The sequence below is a fragment of the Pleurodeles waltl genome, chromosome 11 (assembly GCF_031143425.1).
Source record: "Pleurodeles waltl isolate 20211129_DDA chromosome 11, aPleWal1.hap1.20221129, whole genome shotgun sequence".
Lineage (NCBI taxonomy): Eukaryota > Metazoa > Chordata > Amphibia > Caudata > Salamandridae > Pleurodeles > Pleurodeles waltl.
This window is the reverse complement of record NC_090450.1, coordinates 15920616-15941495: the sequence shown is the minus strand read 5'-3', so window position 1 is coordinate 15941495 and position 20880 is coordinate 15920616. Positions and strand designations below refer to the sequence as shown.

At 44.2% G+C, this 20880-nt stretch overlaps 1 protein-coding gene across 1 annotated transcript in view; it reads right to left on the bottom strand.

Moving 5' to 3' along the window:
- Positions 1-4608: 4608 nt before the first annotated feature.
- Positions 4609-20880, bottom strand: part of TFRC (transferrin receptor) — a 148854-nt gene continuing 132582 nt past the window's right edge. The window contains exon 19 of the mRNA XM_069212819.1: positions 4609-9496. Coding sequence (XP_069068920.1) covers positions 9254-9496 — 243 coding nt within the window. The 3' untranslated portion in view covers positions 4609-9253. The remainder of the gene's footprint in view (positions 9497-20880) is intronic.

Genomic DNA, 20880 nt, shown 5'->3' with positions numbered 1-20880 from the left:
GGAGAGCATAGCCCTTTTCCACAATTCTGAACACCCACAAGTCTGTTGTAATTGACTTCCATTTCTGCAGAAAAAGACTCAATCTTCCCCCTACAGGAGAAGCATGGATGATAAAGTGGGGAAAACTAGGGCTGCTTCTGCTGTTGTCCACCAGAGGAGGATGACGAAGATGACAGCTGCTGGGCTGGCACTCTAGCTCTAGAGGGCGGGGTAGGGGTAAAGGCAGGATAGGGTGGATTGGCAGGTTGCTGGGCGAAGGACTGCGACCTCCGAAAGGCAGAGCCTCGAGTGAACCCACGAAACCCGCGAAAAGGTCTATAAGGTGTTGTAGCAGAGGTCTGTAAGCCCAAGGACTTAGCTGTCGCCCGACAGTCCTTAAACCGTTCAAGGGCAGAGTCCGCCTTGTCCCTAAACAACTTTTCCCCATCAAATGGTAGATCAATTAAGGTGGACTGAACATCCGACGAAAAACCAGAGGACCTTAACCAGGCATGCCTCCTAGTAGCCACAGATGTTCCCATGGCCCTGGCTATGGAATCCGAAGTATCCAGGCCAGATTGTATAATTTGTTGAGCAGCAGCCTGTGCATCCATAAAAAGATCCAAACGATTTCTGCATCTCCTGAGGCAGCTCCTTTGCCATTTCTTTAGCGGAGTCCATAAGGGCATGGACGTATTTGCCCAGCACGCAGGTAGATTAAGCGCCATGCTACATGATGAAAAGATCTTCTTTGAAGACTGCTCCATTCTCTTGGACTCCCTATCAATTGGAACTCCAGGGAATGTCCCAGGAGCAGACTTCGCAGGACATGACGCCTGGACTACTAAGCTTTCCGGAGTTGGATGTCGTGATAGGAAAACCAGATCTCCTGGTGCTCCCCTATGCCACCTCACCACTGCCCTGTTCACTGCAGGAGTTGTTACTGGCTTCTTTCATAAGTCCAAAATAGGCTCAGTTAAAGCATCATTGAAAGGCAGTAAAAGGGTCAGCACTGGAAGAAGAGGGATGTAGTACCTCTGAGCAGATTAGTTTTCACCTCTGCCACAGACAAAGGCAAAGGCAAATCCAGGTACTCTGCAGCCTTCCTTACCACTGTATGGAAGGAAGCGGCCTCTTCCGTAAACTCCCCGGGAGACGCAATGTCCCACTCCGGGGAAGTATCCAAACCACTTGCTGTGGCAAGACCCTGGAACTCATCTGAAGGCTCAATCTCTCCTTCCTCCAGATGTCTATATTCCTCCTCCGCCAAAAGTCGTAATGCCTTCCTACGAGATCGAAGAAGTGTCTCTAGGGCCAGCGTCAATAAAGAGTCCATCGACACAGACTACTTCGAATCTCTTAAGGGCCCAGAAAGAGGTGGATGAATCCTAGACTCACCAGATGCCAGAGCGGACACGGAGTCGAACGATTACCTTCTCGGAGTCGGTTGGCAGGAAGGCGATTGAGCCGGTCTGGATGGGGGACAGCAATGACGTCAGATGGCGCGGTGATTAAGTTGGTTGACGTGAAGGAGGATCCACCGTCACAAGTGGAGGACTCCTACCAGGGGATACCCTCGGCGCCGAACCGCCAGTCTCCGAAGGGCATGAATTGAGCCACCTTGTACGGCGCCGGAGAGCCCAAATTAAACACCAATGGCCCGTAGGACCCTCCGGTGCACCAGCAGGGGCCATGGATTGGAACACGGCATACATAGCATTAAAAAATTTCGACGGATCAGTCTCTGGAGCCGGGAAAGCCGGGTATTGTTGAGCAGAGGTCTGCTGTACATCAGGCTCCCTCGACGCCGGCGAAAACTGAGGGCTACGATGAACGACCTCAAATACAGATGGCGCCGGCGACAACTCCGGACTCTCGGGCTGAGGCGTGACAGTAGGGCTCATCTCCCATGTCTTCTGGCGTCGAGAAGACAGAGACCTCGACCGGCTCCGCTCCAAACGGCGCCGAGAGTCATGACAGCGCCGACAGTCATGATGACGCCGCTTCTTATGCTTCTTGGGTGAAGCATGGGAGGAATCCTTTTTATGGCCCTTCTTCGCTTTCGCCAAGAAAAGCTTCGCCTCACGCTCTTTCAGAGCTTTTGGATTCATGCTCTGGCACGAAGAGCATCCTTCCACATCTTGCTCCGAACTAAGGCACCAAATACAATCCGACATCCGACCCCCGCATTCTCTACACGGCTTGAAACCGGACTTTTGGAGGCGACATTGTAACCACCAAAAAGCGCTAGTTATCAATGAGCCAGGAAGAAAAACAGTTGGTGTCGAAGGCACGGAAAAAAGGAAAACTGACGTCAGTACGCCAACGAGGACCTCTTATTGGCACATTGACGTCAGACGGAGTCACATGGAGCAATGCCATTATGACCTCCTCGTCGACAGCTAGGAAGAAGACTTTGTCAGTTATTTTTAGTTCCCCAATAGCTTCATGAAACTCTTAATTTTTTTTTTTTTTTAAAAGGTCGAAGTGAGGGTTTCCATGCTTGAGGTCGTACCACTGCTAGCACTGCTCAATGATACTCAACTCTTTCAGATGTCCAGAATTTTTAAGTATGGTTTCCATCTCAGGATTCGTTTTGCATTAGATAAAAACATGTAAATTCAGACTTTTAAAGGTTTGAATCATTTTGTGCTGCTCCCACTTTTATTCGTTAATGGATGACACCAAAATATTGTCAGTTGTCGTCTTTTTCATGTGCCTAGTTCAAATATCTGTAGCTTGTCACTTTCAGAAATATTTGCCTTCGAACCTTATTGTTTAAGGTAGTTCAGTGGGTTACTGTTCCCTGCTGCAACAATCATTTTTTGGTCTCTAGAATTGTGCTTACTCGCCACATGGAATTAAAGACAAGCATTTACGCCCGACCACTTTAAAATGTCACCAGTGGTTATGGTGCGAGAATGTGCGACACTAACCAGTGAATTTCACTGCTTTTTCGGCTTTGTATTTTGTGAATCATACCCCAACGTAAACGTTTTTCCTGTCAATTTAATGTGATTTTTGTGATGTGACACATTGACCTGCTACGAACCTAGTCTTCCCTGTGTTCAACCTTCAGTGTGTACAACCCACTTTGAATGTGGGTTGATTGGTGGACCTGCCTGTTCTTGCACTGGGATTTAATTTGCTAGCAGCCCATTTCATGAGGATTCAACAGCAGGACTAAAATGAGAAAACAAAAATTAGCCTAACATTCAAAGTCTTGGCTACGTTTTGTGCAGATCAACCAGTGGCAGTTACTAGTAAATCAACACAATGTTCTGACCCACCCATACTCCTGTTGGATCCACACGAAACCAGAAACCAGATAAACACTAGGTTTAACTTGCCGACTACCACATTTTACACTTAATGAACCGCATAGAAGCACTAAAAGCAAATGATACTCTTATTGCCCAACTCCCAATAAACGGGCACAAAGGCTCTGCTCTGAAACAAAGTTGAAAGTTTAAGTCAGAATGTTAAAATTTACGTTACCTTGTGCAGAAGCTAAAGCTTCCCTCGCAGTCCTAAAAAAAGAAAACTGCTCCACTGGGGCAGGACATGCTTTTGTGGGTTATGTTGGCATTTTTGCAAGTCCTAGTAGGGGCCACCATCTGTCGGTAAAGATGGCAGGGGCTGATCAGCGCCAGTCATCCTGAGTCCAGCTAGTCTTAATCTCCCCTAGCTGTGGAATCTCAACCAAAACCGTCCAAGTGGGCAAGTCTAGGGTCCATCCTTCGAAATTACCTCTGATCATCTCCTTTGCCACTCAGATACTTTTGCATATCAACTTCATCGCAGCTGCAAGAGTCTACTCCATGCGGAGCCCCTACCTCTAAAATCAGTTCAAACAAGGGCCTGAGCAAATGGGTGAAACCGTCCTAGTCAGTTTTGTCTTCAAAGATGCCATTTCTGAAGTCCATGCAGGTGAAGCGCTGGGGTTAGAGCAGCTGGAGTCACTAGGGAGAGGGGCGCAGACAGCCACCTTCCCATAATCTTTGGCTTCGCTTCCAAAGCTCAGAGGAGAGTAGCTCTAAGGGCTGCTGACCATCCCAGAGAGATCCAGCATTACCAGTCGGAAAGGCCTCAAACTGTACAGGTTTGGCCAGATGACTGGTAAACTCTAATCCCAGCTACTTAAGCTCCATGGGGGTGGGGAAAGTCACCATGCAGAGGAAGAGTCCAGCATCATGAAAATGGTTTATAGAGTGGTAAGATAAGGAGAGGAATTGGCAGGAATGATGTATTCATCAGAAATGCCACATGCTACACAAAACAAAGGATCTTTCAACTGACCATGGCAACAGCCTGTATCTACATTACAATACAAGTTCTGTATCAGAAGCTGAAAGGAAGCAGGTCAGCCATCAAGGATTCCACAAGTGTTTTGATGACCACGGTGCTCCCCCACTCCAAAATTTAGCACCTGCAAGAAGGTAACATTGTGTGACTTAATAAACACTGCTGAAAATGTCTACACTCTACCACAAAGTGGTTGTAGGTTGCATCCTTGGAATGGAAGAGGGTAAGGGATCTGATCTTAAATGCCACTGTAGTAACAATTACGGATTTATAATCTGGAAAACAGTGAATATATGAACTTTCAAATGATAGACAAAGACATGATAATTTGCAAACATTTAATTGAAGAGCTACAGACAAATTCAGCAAGACTATAACTGTTAGACTTTTACAGAGCACATCACCAAAGGGTTTCAGATGAGAACAGTAAGCGAACACTGCAGGAAACATTTTTAATAGATAAATTTAAGACAAGCGCAGACTAGAGAACTGTTGCAAGTTTTCAAAAGCTACTAAAAAGGACTGTAAAATAAATCAATAGTTTACCATTAAGCATTACTAGCAGTAATTTGCACAGAATGAGATTGAGAGGAAAGAGAAAAGCTCACATGCCATAAAACAATTGAGCATAGGCACCTTTCAATAAAACTGTACAAGGGAAAATTTAGCCATGACACGTGTTTGTTGCTGGTCAAACAAACTGACAAAATGTATTAAGACATCCACGTTTTTGTCTGGAGGTATTTACTACTGACTAAATAGGTTTCATCCTTCCCCGAAAGGGCTGGTGGGATTGATTAAACATGACGTTTGCCCTATTGAGGTAGGGTAGTAACCTACACCAAGGAAGTCAAATACTCGCAACACACATTTTTGCTTCAGAATGAATTGAGACAATGCACCACAAAGCACAGAGTGGCTTCATTCTTCAGGCACCAATCTGATGGACCTTGAAATGTTTGCCATCAAGTGGCTAAAATGGCCAAAATGGCCAAAATGAACCGTGCTCCTCTCAGCTATACGGTTGTTGTGGTAACCATATAATTTTATGGTAAATGGTGCTCAGGTACTAGTATCTGCACATTACGTAGATTCACATAAGCAGGAATGGTTACATACATGTGGGCCTAATCCTGCACTGTTTGAATCTTAATTGAAGCCATAAATGCCGAAAAATACTGCCCAGGAAGCAGGGAATCGGTTAGCCTTTATGACCATCAATGTACATCCTTTGATGAAGCAATAGGTGCATTTCCGTGCTTAAAATTAATCTAGCCTCCCACTCAATGACACTGTGCCAAAAGCCTAAACAGCAACATGAAAGCACGCAGAACTCAATTTTCAAAGTCATGAAAACAGTCCTATCATTTGATTGCATGCGCACTAGTACTACGATGTCCCACCAACTACTCTTCTAAATAGCAACAATGTAGGTCTTTGAACTCTAGTTTCTCTCAGGTCAAACCTTTCAACCTTAGTTAAGGCTAAGCTCGTTGGTCGAACGTGAAGTAAACTACCTTCCATGGGTACAAAACTTGTCTGTTTCAACTTAAGATATTCACAAAGTATTCCACTGAGAATAAAGTCCAAAACAACCTATCTAAACAAAGCACAAAATATGGTGGGTGTGCTTGGAGTAATGGGAATATACATCTCAGAAAGCCATCGAGAACCTACAATCCTGCAAGAGGTTATTCCTATACATTGAGAAGGCAGCCCAACAAAACGAAAGGAAAAGCTGCGCATTTAAACAGGACAGACAACGCGTGTTAGATACTAACGACTTAAATGCTGCAAATTTCATAGCACAAAAAGCACTAAGCATAATAATACTATTATGGGAAACACTGTTCCCGATAATTACTTAGTGTGACATATGGGGGTCACTGCCCCCGATATAACACCGTGGTAGGCAAAATCTACCTTGTTTTCAAACCATTATGGAAGACCCTGCCTCCGATAATGTATATCAGGTTTCATAAGGCTACTGGAAATTCTGCACCAAGAACTGTCTTTTAGTTCACATCGGGACATTTACAAGTGCTGTTTTAGAAGACCGTCCCACTTTGTAAACTGTCCCGTGTATTAATTAACCCAATTTTGTGCCCAAAAAAGCCAGGGCCAGCACCCCACCTTGTGATGTACTCAGAGGTGAAAGGTGCTTAATGCAGCCAGGCTGCTTCATTGGAGTGACCAAGAAAGCACACGGAGGGGAGCAGCAAGCTTTAGAAGTGATTCCGTGGAAGAAAGTTGGCGCTCTAGAACAGTGAGTTCCCTTACCTTTGGAAACCACCCCTCCTTTTACTCCAAACCTCAAAATAGAGGAAAAAAGGGCATTTACAATATGTTTCCTGCATACTAAATGCAAGATTTCTTAAAATGACTCCCCAGCCCAAACTGCTAAAGAGGCCAGCACTGGAGCCGTAGGTGATCCCCTTTTAGCTCGGCCCCTGCTCTAGAGATGAATGGTTTCTCTTTCAGTCTTTAGTGGATTGCAATAAGATGAACATTTTTCATCAGAGTGGCTCCTGTACAAGATTACAGTGTGAAGGGCGGCAATTTGCTGTTACTTCACCAGCATTTAAAACTGAGTTCAACTGGTCAATTATGTTTAAGGGGTCACTATACCTGTTGCAATCATTCGCAAAAAGGCTAAATGAAGCAAATGTCCCAGACGGGCTCCAAGACAGGTAATGCAGAAATTCCAGTATCATGTTCAATCCTCACAGCAGATACTGCTTTGTTACTCAAAAAATTCGACAGTATAACAGTCAATTATGGAAGTCACTGCTTCCGATAATCTATAAAAAAAACACCATTTATAGTGATCCCTGTCACTGATAAATAAATTAACATAACAAAATAAATAACTGTGCCAAAAGATTGGAGTCTTGTAAGCATCTTTGAGCTAGATTTGAACTTGACGAGACAGACATGAGTTAGCTTTCATATGGGTCTTAGAAGTAATCCAGTGATGGACTCATTAGCACGCTAACCCTTCCCTGGTTGGCATAGGATGCTGGTGACACAGGCAGCCAGAAGAGAGTCTTGGTTGCTTGGCAGCACGTATGAATCACACATGCAAGACTGAATGCCATTTGTCCCAGAGCCGCCACCATCACACGCCATTGCTAAGCAGTGAAAGGGTTGCATGGAGAGATCCCACGCTGCCCCCACTGCGGTCGTGTGCAAAGTCCACTAGCAACTGCCAAAACAACATTAGGTTAACAAGACTGCATTCAAAGCAAATTACATAAAATCAATGAACAGTCTTGGACATGATTATGGCCACAACCAGATTAAGCATGGTTGGTCAAACACAGGAAATCCCAAATTCAAGTCACCTCTAACTGGCACCAATTGTCAAAAGGTTGTTGCTAGCACTTGACAGTACTTAAAGGAAAGTGGGCTTGTACCTTGTGCCCAGCACAGACACTTCAAGAGCAAACTTACAAGAGCAGACCCAGCTGTCCAGAGGCACTGGCCATTTTACCAATGGCACAAAGGAAAATCTTTGCATCTAAGTCAATAATTAACATCCAATCAAGGCTGGCCTGTCACACATTCGAGACCAGGCCTGTGTGGAGCAGCTATTGTCTGTGGGTCAGCTTTAATAAAAGCAGAATAAGCACCATGCTGTAACTCTCAGCAATAGGCACAAGGAAGGAACACATTAGTTAGAACACAATTTTGCTTACTTAAAAAGTGCTCTCTAAGCAATATTTAGGTACAACAGGTAGGAAGGGTGGAGATGCCCAAAAAAACAAAAATAAAACGCCACGCTGTACACCTTACAATTTGGTGTGCCTAAACAAGTCTTACAACGAATGGCTAAGTGCTTATACGTCATTACTATCAGGCAAGCCAGTGTAAACTAAACCAATATGAGTCCTTAGCCCCATGTGAGAAAGAGGTGCCCCAAAACAAGCAGAGATGGAAGATCACTGTGGTGGAACTCACCGACACCAGTCTACTGGCAAGGGGCAGTCCTCTACAAAAGCAGTTTGCCCTGGGGCTTGTACGAGGGCACACCTGGAACCCAAGCATCACAATCCTAAACTGAGAAGGGATTTCATAGAGCTGCTGTAGAGCATCCCTGCCGTAGAAGCTGCCACCGTACCATCAAGAATCAGCAGGGGTGGGTTTGGTACGTAGCACGATACTAAAGCTGCAATTCAGACTGACCAGACAGATTTCCTACAAGTAGGCAACATCCACTTTCAGCCTAGATTATAAAATGGGAATGAGGATTCCAAACTCCGTTCTACAAACGGACACAATGCAACTTTTTTTCTTTTTTTAAAGGTCTTACCAGATAACCTGCTCCTGCCACAAGAACCAAAAAGATCAAAGCTCTCAAACTTATTAAAAACCTTATGTGCAGTAGGTTCCATAAGCTATGCAAGTTCAATTCAGGAACAAGCTACACAATAAGACAACCTTTTGTCAGAATCAAGTAATCTAAAGGAAAGCCAGCATAGGAGTATTTCATAAGGTATTCTAGCTCAGCTGCATATCTATTAAAATGAGCACAACCGGCTTCTTCCTTCTCGGACTATCAGCAATAAATCAATCTGAAAAAAGGTCTGAACCAAGACTCTTCTTTCGGCCACAGGATGAGAATGTGACAGATAAAAGGTGGAACCCAGAGAGAAAACGCTGATTGAATGCCTGCCTGCTTCCTTCCCATAGTCACAAAGGGAATAATGCAGGGCTTAATTTCTGCACATCCTAATGTGGCAATTATTAAAATAAACGCAGCAGCTCTGGTTGTTCCCATTAAATACAGATCGTGTAACATGGCTGCACCTTCCAGTAAAATATTCTTTTTAAAATAAATGCCCGATTTAAAGAAAGGACTGATTGTCTGGTATTCTGTCTCAGGAACCAAATGCCAGAGTACTGTGCTGGACTGAGTGTGTGCCTTAGTAATCCAATCTCAAGAGGCGGTCTGGTTATAATTTGTTTTTTAGAACTCATTGTCAATGTCCCAGATTTCACCTGCTAAGGCATTGGCAGCACCCTGAATAGTCCATGTGGCCAGAGCCAGCTGGTTCTTAAAGAGGTTTTCGTCGAAGAGGTTCTGGTTAGTCTTCAGTAAGCTCAAGTGATCCAGCATTGCTGACAGCGTGTGATTCCCAGAGCCGTAGAAGATGTGTCGGAAAGGAACATCCTTCGGGGAGACGTATGGGGACAGAAAGTGGTGCTCCACCTATGATACAAGTTAGGCATTAGTTTCCACAATATACTTCCATGGCATTAGTTCACAAATCAAATTTCATCCCATAAAATGCTGAAGAACTCGTCATGGGAAGTTAGTACCCAAGCCAGTACACCCAAACTTGAATATGAAGGTGGGAACTGGTACACAGGTTAAACACCGGATATACAGGCAACTGATTTAAACACGTTGACAGTATTTAGGTTATATCTTGGGGTTGGCATTGCAGGGTTTGTATTCTTAAGAAGCTTTCCAATATCTACCACCGAGAAATTCGTCAACTATGACAACTCTGCCTCCGCCAATTTTTGGGTTATCAAAAGCTCTGTAACAGGTTACCTACATGCAACTTGTGGGCCTTCAAGGCACAAAAGCTCTACAAATTAAAAAAAAAATATCGCCTGAGAATAAATTAGCTTGAAAACCATTTCTTGCTTTTTTCAATAAACAAAAATGACATCTTGAACCAAACATTCAATCGCCTAAAGCATAACACTATGTCCAACAATACTTTTTGTCCCAGTCAGTAATCCTAAACTAGGAGCCATGTACTCAAAGCAGTCAGAATACATAGTACGGGCTTCACTGCCAGGTGTTCAACACGCTCACCATGGCTTGCAAGCTGAGAGACAAAGTGACTGGATAAAACAGTTTACTGTGACTTAACATCTGCCTCTGACCTTGAAAAACGTCTAGAAAGACAAAATGACCAGTCCACTTGTCCTTGGATTGGCCCCGCTTTTTAAATAAAATAAAAAAATAAAAAAAAGTGCCTGCTTACAGACAGCATGGATAAAGTTAAGTCTTTCAAAGGAGGCCAAAGCCAATAAAAACAAGCCAGCAGCATGAACCAATACTTTTTTTTTTTTTTTTTTTTTTTTTTTTAAGTGAAACCTAATCGTTTGTCCCAGACCCATAAAGCAGCTTTTAAAAGCAGAACAGTTTACGCTGCAGCTTTAGGACATAGAAGGTATCACAACAATCCCATCATGCATCATACTGGCAGCAAGTGTCTCCGCTCTGTTTAGGTGCGGCCTCGCGACATCTTCAACTGTCTCGCCATCCTCTTCTCACCAAAATAAATACATTATACACTTTCATAATACATAGGAAAAGGTACTCTGGGACAGTTCAGGTACCCCGTGTTTAATTAAAAACAAAAACAAAAATTGAGGTGTGTGCGCGCGCACCAGGGCCCTTGTCAGGACACCGCTGCCGCTTGCACCTCCCACTGCCGCCACTGCCAGTGACCATCCACATCAAAAGGGGTCCACCCTAATATCCCACTACACCTGGGGAGAATTAAAGCGATGAACAAAACCTGTGGCCAAATAGTTGGGAAAGATATAATTCTTAGTAAACAAGGAGGCCTCAGGGATTTGTTACACGGCAATCATCTCTCAAGATGTGGGTTCATGTTATGAACCACAGAGAACCACATGTGTCTGAATTAGGGAGAAGCATGAAGGACCAGATATTTTTATCTGGTCTATGTTGTTTATGTGTAGTGTTTAAAATGGTGATTTACACATGTTATATGGTTATTCGACTAGCTTTATGTTGGGGTAAAATAATGAACTAAAAAGTAGTTGTAATTAAAATGCATTTCCAATGACTGAATTATAGTTTCATTGTTTGAGACTAAGAATTATATCTTTTCCTACTATTTGACCACAGATTTTGCTCGACACCAGTGACCGCACCTACACAACTTGTAACCATCACACGCTTCAAGTGTTGACATTTAAGATTGTTCCAGACCCTCTAAAATACAGAAACCCCGCCACTATGTAGTAGGTGCTCACAAACACTGGTGTTGGCAATTAAGTGCTGGTACACAGCGCCAGAAATTAATTACTGAGATACCCTATTTGTCTCTTCCAGAATTCATATTGATCAGCCCACAAAATAGGGTCCATGGAATGGGGCACTCTGTGTACCCCATCCTCTAATGGCATGGTCTGACACAGATGAGCAGGGACTGATGTCAAACAAGTGAATGGCAGCATTTACAAGCGCCTGTAAAGCTCAGAATCACGTGACCTACACGCTATCACACAATAGGCAGCATACAAATTGAGTCGAGCTTTTGGTTTCACCCACAAAAGATAAGGCAGTCAAACCCGTTTACCACCTACAGGCTTCAAGACCAAGACTGCTATGCATCTATGCCACTTCTGAAGAGGCTAAGCTTTGGCACCCACAATATGATTTTGCTCAGGACTAAGCCCTCTGCAAACATGCCAATCTTTGGAGCCCATAAGAAGATGCAGAGAAACTGGGACACATTTAAGCTTACCCAGTTGATAAAGAGGAAAATGTGTAAGAGGGAGAGAGTGAACCTAGCAACATTACATCTGAAGAACAAATTACTTACCTTCTCTAACGATTTATCTGGTAAAGCCATTCTAGTTGCAGATTCCTTTCCTTACAATTTCCCCCAGGCGTCAGACTGGATCTGGAGATTTTATTTTCTTCTAGCAGTACCCTTGTGAGCTGTTAGGAGGCGTCAGTCGACACCGCGTCCATCGTTGGCATTGCAATCAACGTGATGATGTTGCGGTCGTACATAGATTGCCACCCATGTGCGCTGATGCCAGTTTCATTTCATGACTTTCCACGCCAGCAGCAAGGAGCCATGAACAACACTGAAAGTGGTGCACCAGAACTAGGGTGCTGAAAAGGGAATCCCGGTCTCCAGAAATCAGTTTGCAGTAAAGGGAGCATGGGTGGGTCAGTAAGGAATCTACAACTAGAATATGTCTCGACCAGATGAATCGTTACTAAAGGCAAGTAGCTTGTCCATCTGATAGACTTCTACAGGGAGTGCAGAATTATTAGGCAAGTTGTATTTGAGGATTAATTTTATTATTGAACAACAACCATGTTCTCAATGAACCCAAAAAACTCATTAATATCAAAGCTGAAATTTTTGGAAGTAGTTTTTAGTTTGTTTTTAGTTTTAGCTATGTTAGGGGGATATCTGTGTGTGCAGGTGACTATTACTGTGCATAATTATTAGGCAACTTAACAAAAATAAATATATACCCATTTCAATTATTTATTATTACCAGTGAAACCAATATAACATCTCAACATTCACAAATATACATTTCTGACATTCAAAAACAAAACAAAAACAAATCAGTGACCAATATAGCCACCTTTCTTTGCAAGGACACTCAAAAGCCTGCCATCCATGGATTCTGTCAGTGTTTTGATCTGTTCACCATCAACATTGCGTGCAGCAGCAACCACAGCCTCCCAGACACTGTTCAGAGAGGTGTACTGTTTTCCCTCCTTGTAAATCTCACATTTGATGATGGACCACAGGTTCTCAATGGGGTTCAGATCAGGTGAACAAGGAGGCCATGTCATTAGATTTCCTTCTTTTATACCCTTTCTTGCCAGCCACGCTGTGGAGTACTTGGACGCGTGTGATGGAGCATTGTCCTGCATGAAAATCATGTTTTTCTTGAAGGATGCAGACTTCTTCCTGTACCACTGCTTGAAGAAGGTGTCTTCCAGGAACTGGCAGTAGGACTGGGAGTTGAGCTGGACTCCATCCTCAACCCAAAAAGGCCCCACAAGCTCATCTTTGATGATACCAGCCCAAACCAGTACTCCACCTCCACCTTGCTGGCGTCTGAGTCGGACTGGAGCTCTCTGCCCTTTACCAATCCAGCCACAGGCCCATCCATCTGGCCCATCCATCTGGCCCATCAAGACTCACTCTCATTTCATCAGTCCATAAAACCAGAGGAAAATCAGTCTTGAGATATTTCTTGGCCCAGTCTTGACGTTTCAGCTTGTGTGTCTTGTTCAGTGGTGGTCGTCTTTCAGCCTTTCTTACCTTGGCCAGGTCTCTGAGTATTGCACACCGTGTGCTTTTGGGCACTCCAGTGATGTTGCAGCTCTGAAATATGGCCAAACTGGTGGCAAGTGGCATCGTGGCAGCTGCACGCTTGACTTTTCTCAGTTCATGGGCAGTTAATTTGCGCCTTGGTTTTTCCACACGCTTCTTGCGACCCTGTTGACTATTTTGAATGAAACGCTTGATTGTTCGATGATCACGCTTCAGAAGCTTTGCAATTTTAAGAGTGCTGCATCCCTCTGCAAGATATCTCACTATTTTTTACTTTTCTGAGCCTGTCAAGTCCTTCTTTTGACCCATTTTGCCAAAGGAAAGGAAGTTGCCTAATAATTATGCACACCTGATATAGGGTGTTGATGTCATTAGACCACACCCCTTCTCATTACAGAGATGCACATCACCTAATATGCTTAATTGGTAGTAGGCTTTCGAGCCTATACAGCTTGGAGTAAGACAACATGAATAAAGAGGATGATGTGGTCAAAATACTCATTTGCCTAATAATTCTGCACTCCCTGTAGTTGCAGTCTCCATATCTTAGAATAGATACCCAAGCAATACCATCCTTGGAGGTGGACTTTGAACCAAGATCATACTAAAAAGTCCTGCAGGAACAAACAACCAAAGTATTCATCTCTGCGGACCTGACTGTCCAGGTAGTTGTGTCTTGTGAAGGTGTGCAAGGATGCCCACGTTGCTGCCTGGCAGATATCCAGGACAGGAACTCTCCATGCTAACGCATTGGTAGCAGCAACTGCTCTTGTATAGTGAACACTAAAGCCCACTGGAGGTTGCTTCTATACCAAAGCATAGCACATTTTGATGCAGAGCAGCACCAATCACGAGACGGTTCGCGTCCGCATGGCCTTCCCTTTCTTTGCACCCACATATCCGATAAAGAGTTGGTCATCCACCCGGAAATCTTTAGAACTATCGAGGGTAGAACACCGCTCTTTTAGGATCCAAATGGTGGAGTCTCTCCTCTTCATGCGATGGATGGTGGGATGCATAAAAAGTTGGCAAAGTGATGGATTGGTCTATGTGAAAAAGGCGTAACAACCTTACAAAGGAAGGAGGCCCTTGTACGAAGCACCACTTTGTCAGAGTAGACAGACAAAAATGGTGGTTTGGAAGAGAGAGCTTGAAGCTCACTTTGCGAGCACAGGTGATGGGAATGAGAAAAGCGGTCTTAATTGTAAAGAGCCGCAAGAGACAGTTGTGCAGCAGCTGAAAAGGGGCACACTTAAGGTAAGTTAGGACCACTTTCAAGTCCCACTGTGGCATAATTAACAGGGTCAGAGGAAACAAGTGGGTGAGTCCCTTAAGCAACCTTCCAACTGGTGGTTTGAATAAGTAAGGCTGGTCCGGAAATCTAAGGAAGGCAGAGATGGCAGACAAGTACATTTTAAGGGTGCCCAAAGCAGAGCCCTGCTGGGCCAAAGTAAAAATGAACAAATAAGAGAACCTCAGAGAGAGGTGCAGAAAGGGGGATCAACAGACTTGTTGGTACACCATGCCACAAATTTATGCCAATGACCGGCGTATACAGTTTAGGGGTGGGAAGAATGCCAGGCTGCCAAGATAACATCAGCCTTTGGGCGGAAGGTCGAAAGCTGTCAACTGCCACCAATCAAACTCCACGCAAGAAGGTGAAGACTTGACATGTTAGGGTGGCTCCGGCTTCTGGAAACTCAGGTGGTGTGGAATAGACCCAGAAATAGGCGTCCACGCTCTTACAGCATCAGCTGAGCGACAGGGTGAAGTCAAAGAACGTTTAGCCTTCGACGACTTCTTGTGACCAGTATCCCGAAGATTTGAAAGGGATGAGGAGGAATGATGACTCCGCAAGCGGTCTCAAGACCTTCCTCTTGAGCAAGACCAGGAGCGACATGTAGTCGAGCACTAGGCCGCCATGAGCTTTAGAGACCGCTCCCTCAGGCCTTTGGGTTCATGGCCGGGCACTGTACACAACTTAGGGTCATGGTCACGCTCCAGACACCATAAACCCACCCAGTGTGGGTCCGTCACAGACATCGTACAGGGGCACGCGTAGCAAGGCTTGAAGTCTGTCTTACAAGACATTCCTCGACTCACCAAAGAAGTCCAAAAAGCCAACCAAAAGGTACAATTTGGTCAAAAAATTATCAGGGTAGCTCTTCTCCGGATCTGCGCATGGCGCGAAAAGAAAAGAACCGACATCAGCAAGCCTGGGTGGCGCCTATGTACGACAACAATGCCAACGGCAGATGCAGAGTCGACCGGCATCACCTAACTACATGCAAAGGTACTGCTTGAAGAAAAAAATCTCCAGATCCAGTCTGACACCTGAGGGAAATTCTAAGGTAAGGAATCTGCAACTAGAAGTCTATCATATATGGGGATATTTCAATCTACATTGTGAAGGCTGGCCAATCCTAACTCTCCTGGGGCCATATTACAGATAGCGCCCCAGGGCCCAATGGGTGTGTGCACATAGCCTTGGGCACTACGGTATTACCAAATAGGCCACAGATGTTTGTGCAACCTCTACAGCAATACTGATAGTGCTGACCCTACATGTGCACCATCACTATTTTCAGACTGCGTTACCTCTTTTGCATGGGGGCAGGGACACCGATGAAAATAAGGAAAAAACTGACTTCCATATTACAACAAGCTGGAGAAGTGTCGATGTGTCCCTTGAGGGCAGCCCTATGGAGGGATGAAAATACTGTCCCATGGACCCCCCATGCAGATGGGTGCAGAAACTCACTGAACCTGCCTACAAGGGAATCTCTGTCCTCTTCAAAGTGCAAGAGCAGTGTAACTCATTCACCTTGGTACCGGTAGTAATACAAAAAAAGTGTTTTCAATTTAAAATGTCTCTACATGCTTAAGACAGCCACAGCTGTAATATCCTCAAAATCATAGTAATATTAATAGGCCTCTTCAAAGCCACTTGAATTAGCACTCAAATATCTGCTTTAAGTGTATTTTTGGAAATTCAAACATTTTCTCCTACAAGCAGCTAATAAATTCTATAAATCCACAATTCAGAACACACTTCAATTTTGGTATATACACACACACACATTAATTCAATCAAACAAAAGATAGTTTATTAGGTTGGGCTTCACAAAGGAGAGCCACGTCTATGTAGCTGGAGATGCTTCTAGCTATTCACAGGAGAAGCCTGTACAGTAACAAAGATGCCTCTAAACCTTGGTGGATCTGAATAGCGGCAATGTTAAAGCTTATTGCTGATGGAAAAGGCTTTGTTAAAGAGCTCAGACCTCTTTAGCACACTTTACTAAAAAGCATGCTTCTAATTTATCATAGGATAAAAATGTTTTCACTGAAACTCCACAATGTTACCCTACTTAGTGCTGTACATCTTGGTTGCCAGTGCTCGTGCCTGCCCCAGGTTTTAGTGCATTTGGTGGATCATCTAAATGACCCAAACTCTAAGTGGTTAGATACCAGTCTGCGATAGCATCTCTCCCCACCGAGTCTAAAGGGGAGCCTTGACTAAATAGTCAATGGCATTGCTGGAACTACCGACCGGTGCACGAGTTTGCTGGGGCATGGCCACATCACATCAGGACTTGCAGTCATGGGAATCAGGGTACAGTGATCGATCGGCTTTCTTCAGCATGCCAGGGATGAGGAAACCTAGTTGTAACCTCTGCAGAAGCATTTGACCATTTCATCAGAAAAACAGACTTTGGTTGCGGAGCCTGCGTGCTTTTGATCTTAGTGGATTTCCTCACCCACTCTAAGTGGTCTAATACTGCTTGACTGAGTCCATCTGCCTGCTAGTTTTGGCTTCCAGTAGTTTCACTGAGACGTCCACCTAGCAGAAGATGGCTCAGTCCCATGATATCTATGCTTCTTCTGACTGGGGGTGTGATCTCGTCCCTATTTTTGCAATGTAAAACAAGAGATTGTCAGCCTAAATGAGGATTGCTTACAAGCTAATCTAGTCTTAGACATCATAGCTCCAGAATGTTGTGTGACTTCTGTATCGACTATGTTCTTCAGCTTCTGCATATGGGCTCAATAGACCTGCTAAGCAGCATTTCTAGCCAGTACTATTCGGTCTGGAGAAGGCTTAAACGGGAGGCCAGTTTTGAGGAAAACCTCCACTGGAGCACCTTCTTGTGACTCACTCATTGCTCAAGCTCTGTATTTGTTGCCATGCTCTAGTTCCTGTTTTATGTGTTTCATGCTGAGCCTGACAAAGGCTATCAGCCCTGTGGAGGAAGACACCAGGAAAAGAAGCAATCTGTCTGGCTTGTTTGGCAGAGGGGCCTTGTGCCTCAGCTTAGAGGTTCAGTGGTCTGTCTGCAGAAGGAAAAGACTTTCCCAGCTGTGTATCCAGAATTGCTCAATTGAGGTGGTCTTGTCAAAGGATGTGAGAATTTAATTGTTCAGTGTCCAGCTCAGTTTGAGAAAGATTGATGAAGTGGCAATAGAGGCATTTTCCTCTTTAGATGGAGTCTTGACAAGACAGTCATCCAAATAAAGGTATACTCTGTGACCTTGTCATTTCAGGAAGACAGCAAACTGCGACAGGCACTTTGGGACAATCCAGGGATCAGACTTGAGATGTAAACGGGAGCACCTTGAATCAATGCTGCCACGCCACTGAAACGTGTCAATGCTCCCTGTAGTTAAAGCACATGAGGATGTGGAAAGAAGCATCCAAGGTGGTCAGATAGTCTTCACAAAGCATTAGGAGGATTTCATGGAGTGTTGCAATGCAGAAGTGTTTCTTTAGGTCACAGGTCTAGAGTAGGCCTCGACTGTCCGGTTATCTTTCTCATCCAGAAACAGCTGGAATAGCACCCCTGGTTTTCTCTTGGATCGCAAAAGCATCTCTACTTCTCCCTCTAGGTGTAGAATCGCCTCAAGTGAAGAGGATGCTCCTCAATGGGTGGCCACACAGGTGGTTTCTGTAGTCTGTTCTGTGTCTGCTGTGTACTATCTGCCACACTCATCGTGCGGATGTAATGACTCCCTTGTGGGGTGAAAAAGGGAGCTTTGCTGAACCCCCACCTACTAATGGATTGGTGATTTGGGGGAAGAGGTATATAGCTGTGCAGAGTCAAGCTTTCAGAATTGCCCTGGGTATGCAAAAGGGCGTCGCTCATTCTCCGCCTGCAGGATCTGGTACATCAGTCTGTGGTTTCCTGTTGGTTGTGTAGCCAGGTCATATACAGTCTGTTTATTAAGGAGGAGTTTTGGGACAGGGAGAAGTAATATGATCACCCTCGATCTCTATATTGGTTCAAATCTCCTGCATGTTTCGGACCTTGTTGAGCCATGAAAAGTAGGTGAGCCCAGATGTTTATATTGTAAACCCCCAAGGGATTTCAGTGTCCATACCTGTGTTAGTGTTTTGTAGGATTTAGTCTCCTTACCTCCAAGCTTAGGCCTGTGAAAATGAGCACCTTGGATACTGGCTTTTACATTTCAGCAGAAGGCTGTTTACTTAGCCATCCTTGCCTTCTCAGCACAGCTGCTACTGCCATTTGGTGGAAGCCTTCATAGGACACATCTTTACCACATCAATGGCTGCTACAAAAGGTCCCTAGAAAACCTACATATTCTTGGCAGTCTTCCACTTCCAAAACCCCATCCTTCTAATTCAGACACTTAACTCACGTGTAGCTGCACAGGGCTCTGCACCATCTATGTGGTGATCTCTTGGTCACAGACCCCAGTACCCAGCTCAGATGCCACAATCTGGGTGAGCAAACTTGCTGACAGCATCACAAGTAAAAAGGAGAGGAGTAGAAAAAGGTCGACGAGGTAGTAGGAATCAGTTCTTGACTGTCGATGGTTGAGACTTGCAGTTGGTTGGATATTGGTCAAGGATGGAAAGAGATCTATAGTGTGGTTGTGGACTGTGTCAATCAACAATGGCCTTCTCACGTAAAAAAACCCTTGTCTAATGCTCAGTGATCAATGAGGTCTGTGCCAAGGGTTTCAACAGTGAAGTCAACATCTATAGAGGTTTCTTCTTGGTCATCGACAAGGGCTGCGACAAAGAAGGAGTACTATAATTTAGTCAGGACTTCAAGGTAGCCGAATATTCATGGAATGCTTTCCGCAGACTAATGTTCATCCCTTCCCAGAGGTTTTTCCTGTGGAACCTCCAAGTCTTATTCTTTGAGGAGGTGGCTGCAGGTGCTTTATGGAGTAAGTCCAGTTCTGGAAAAAGCAGGTTGCCATTTTTAGCACCATATTTGTGGAAGCACTTGGTAAAGCACTTTTCAAAGCGTCATTCTCAGAAAGCATTTCTCCTTGGAATGAGGCATTTCTTTTCCTCCAACTAGTATAAAGCCGAACTCCTACTTACTCAAAGGAACGGTTTTACAGAAGCTGCAGAGTGAAGCCTTGTGAGATGGATAAAGGCAATACACTGCTCAAGTGGCTCAGCAATACAGGCCTTTTGTCCACAGGTAGGCCAGGATTAGGAGATTATTTTCGTTTTGGTCAATCATGACAGCAGGTCACAAAGTAAAGGTCTCCCTGGCCCAGAATATGGAGATTACGCCACAAGAAATACCCCAAGAACAATTTACAGTAGTCTGATTTGAACCATCCCTATCTTTAGCTTTCAAATAGATAAGGAAGGTTTCAAGATGTCAGACAGATTAGAGCAGAGCCTGTCAGACACCCTTACACAACATGCAATAGAAATCAGAGTTACAGGGGATCCTCAGGTGAGTAGGAAAGCTAAGAACTTCCACTTCACTGATCAATGTTCAGGTTAATTCAAATGAGGAAGACGTGCTACTACACAAACACTGCTGTTGAGGGCTATGGGTATTTTATCAGATTACTGCTATCTAAAGTTAAAGTGGATTCCCCATCCGACTATGGGAAGGATTCAAACATATATCTAGATGAAAGATCCAAAGCAGGAGAACTTGAGTCCATCTTAATCAGTGTGATAATATTACTGAAATGGTTGCAGTTTCAGGGTTCAGACTACTTGGTTCATGAGACCAAAGTTATAGCCAATCCTCCATCAGATCTTTTTTTTATTTTTGGGTTATACCATTATCTGGTCACAAGTGATGAAAACCCTGGGTGTTCTTATGAACATTTAGAAAGTTGAGTCCTTGGCATTTTGTTGAATACATACAAAGTTATGGTTTACATATTTGGCATGCATTCAAGTGTTGGATAGCTTCAATATTTTCAGAAGCCGATTCAAAATGTGTTTGCCTGAAGAAGACGAGTTAGTATAGCACAAGTCCGCATAAAACTCTGGAATGTCAGAAGGGGCTGGGTCAAAGACCATAGATGCCTAGTGGGGATGTACGCTGTAATTCAGTTCTTCAAATACATTGTTCATATAAGTAGCGGTATACCAGTGGCAATTTAAGAAAAGCATGCAAGAGTACACTAGGAGTAATTTAACCTTTTCCAACCTGTACCCATACTAGTTCTAATGTGAGTTAGTGAATCTGTAGGAAGATTTGTCCATTCACATTGGTGAAACTCTTGA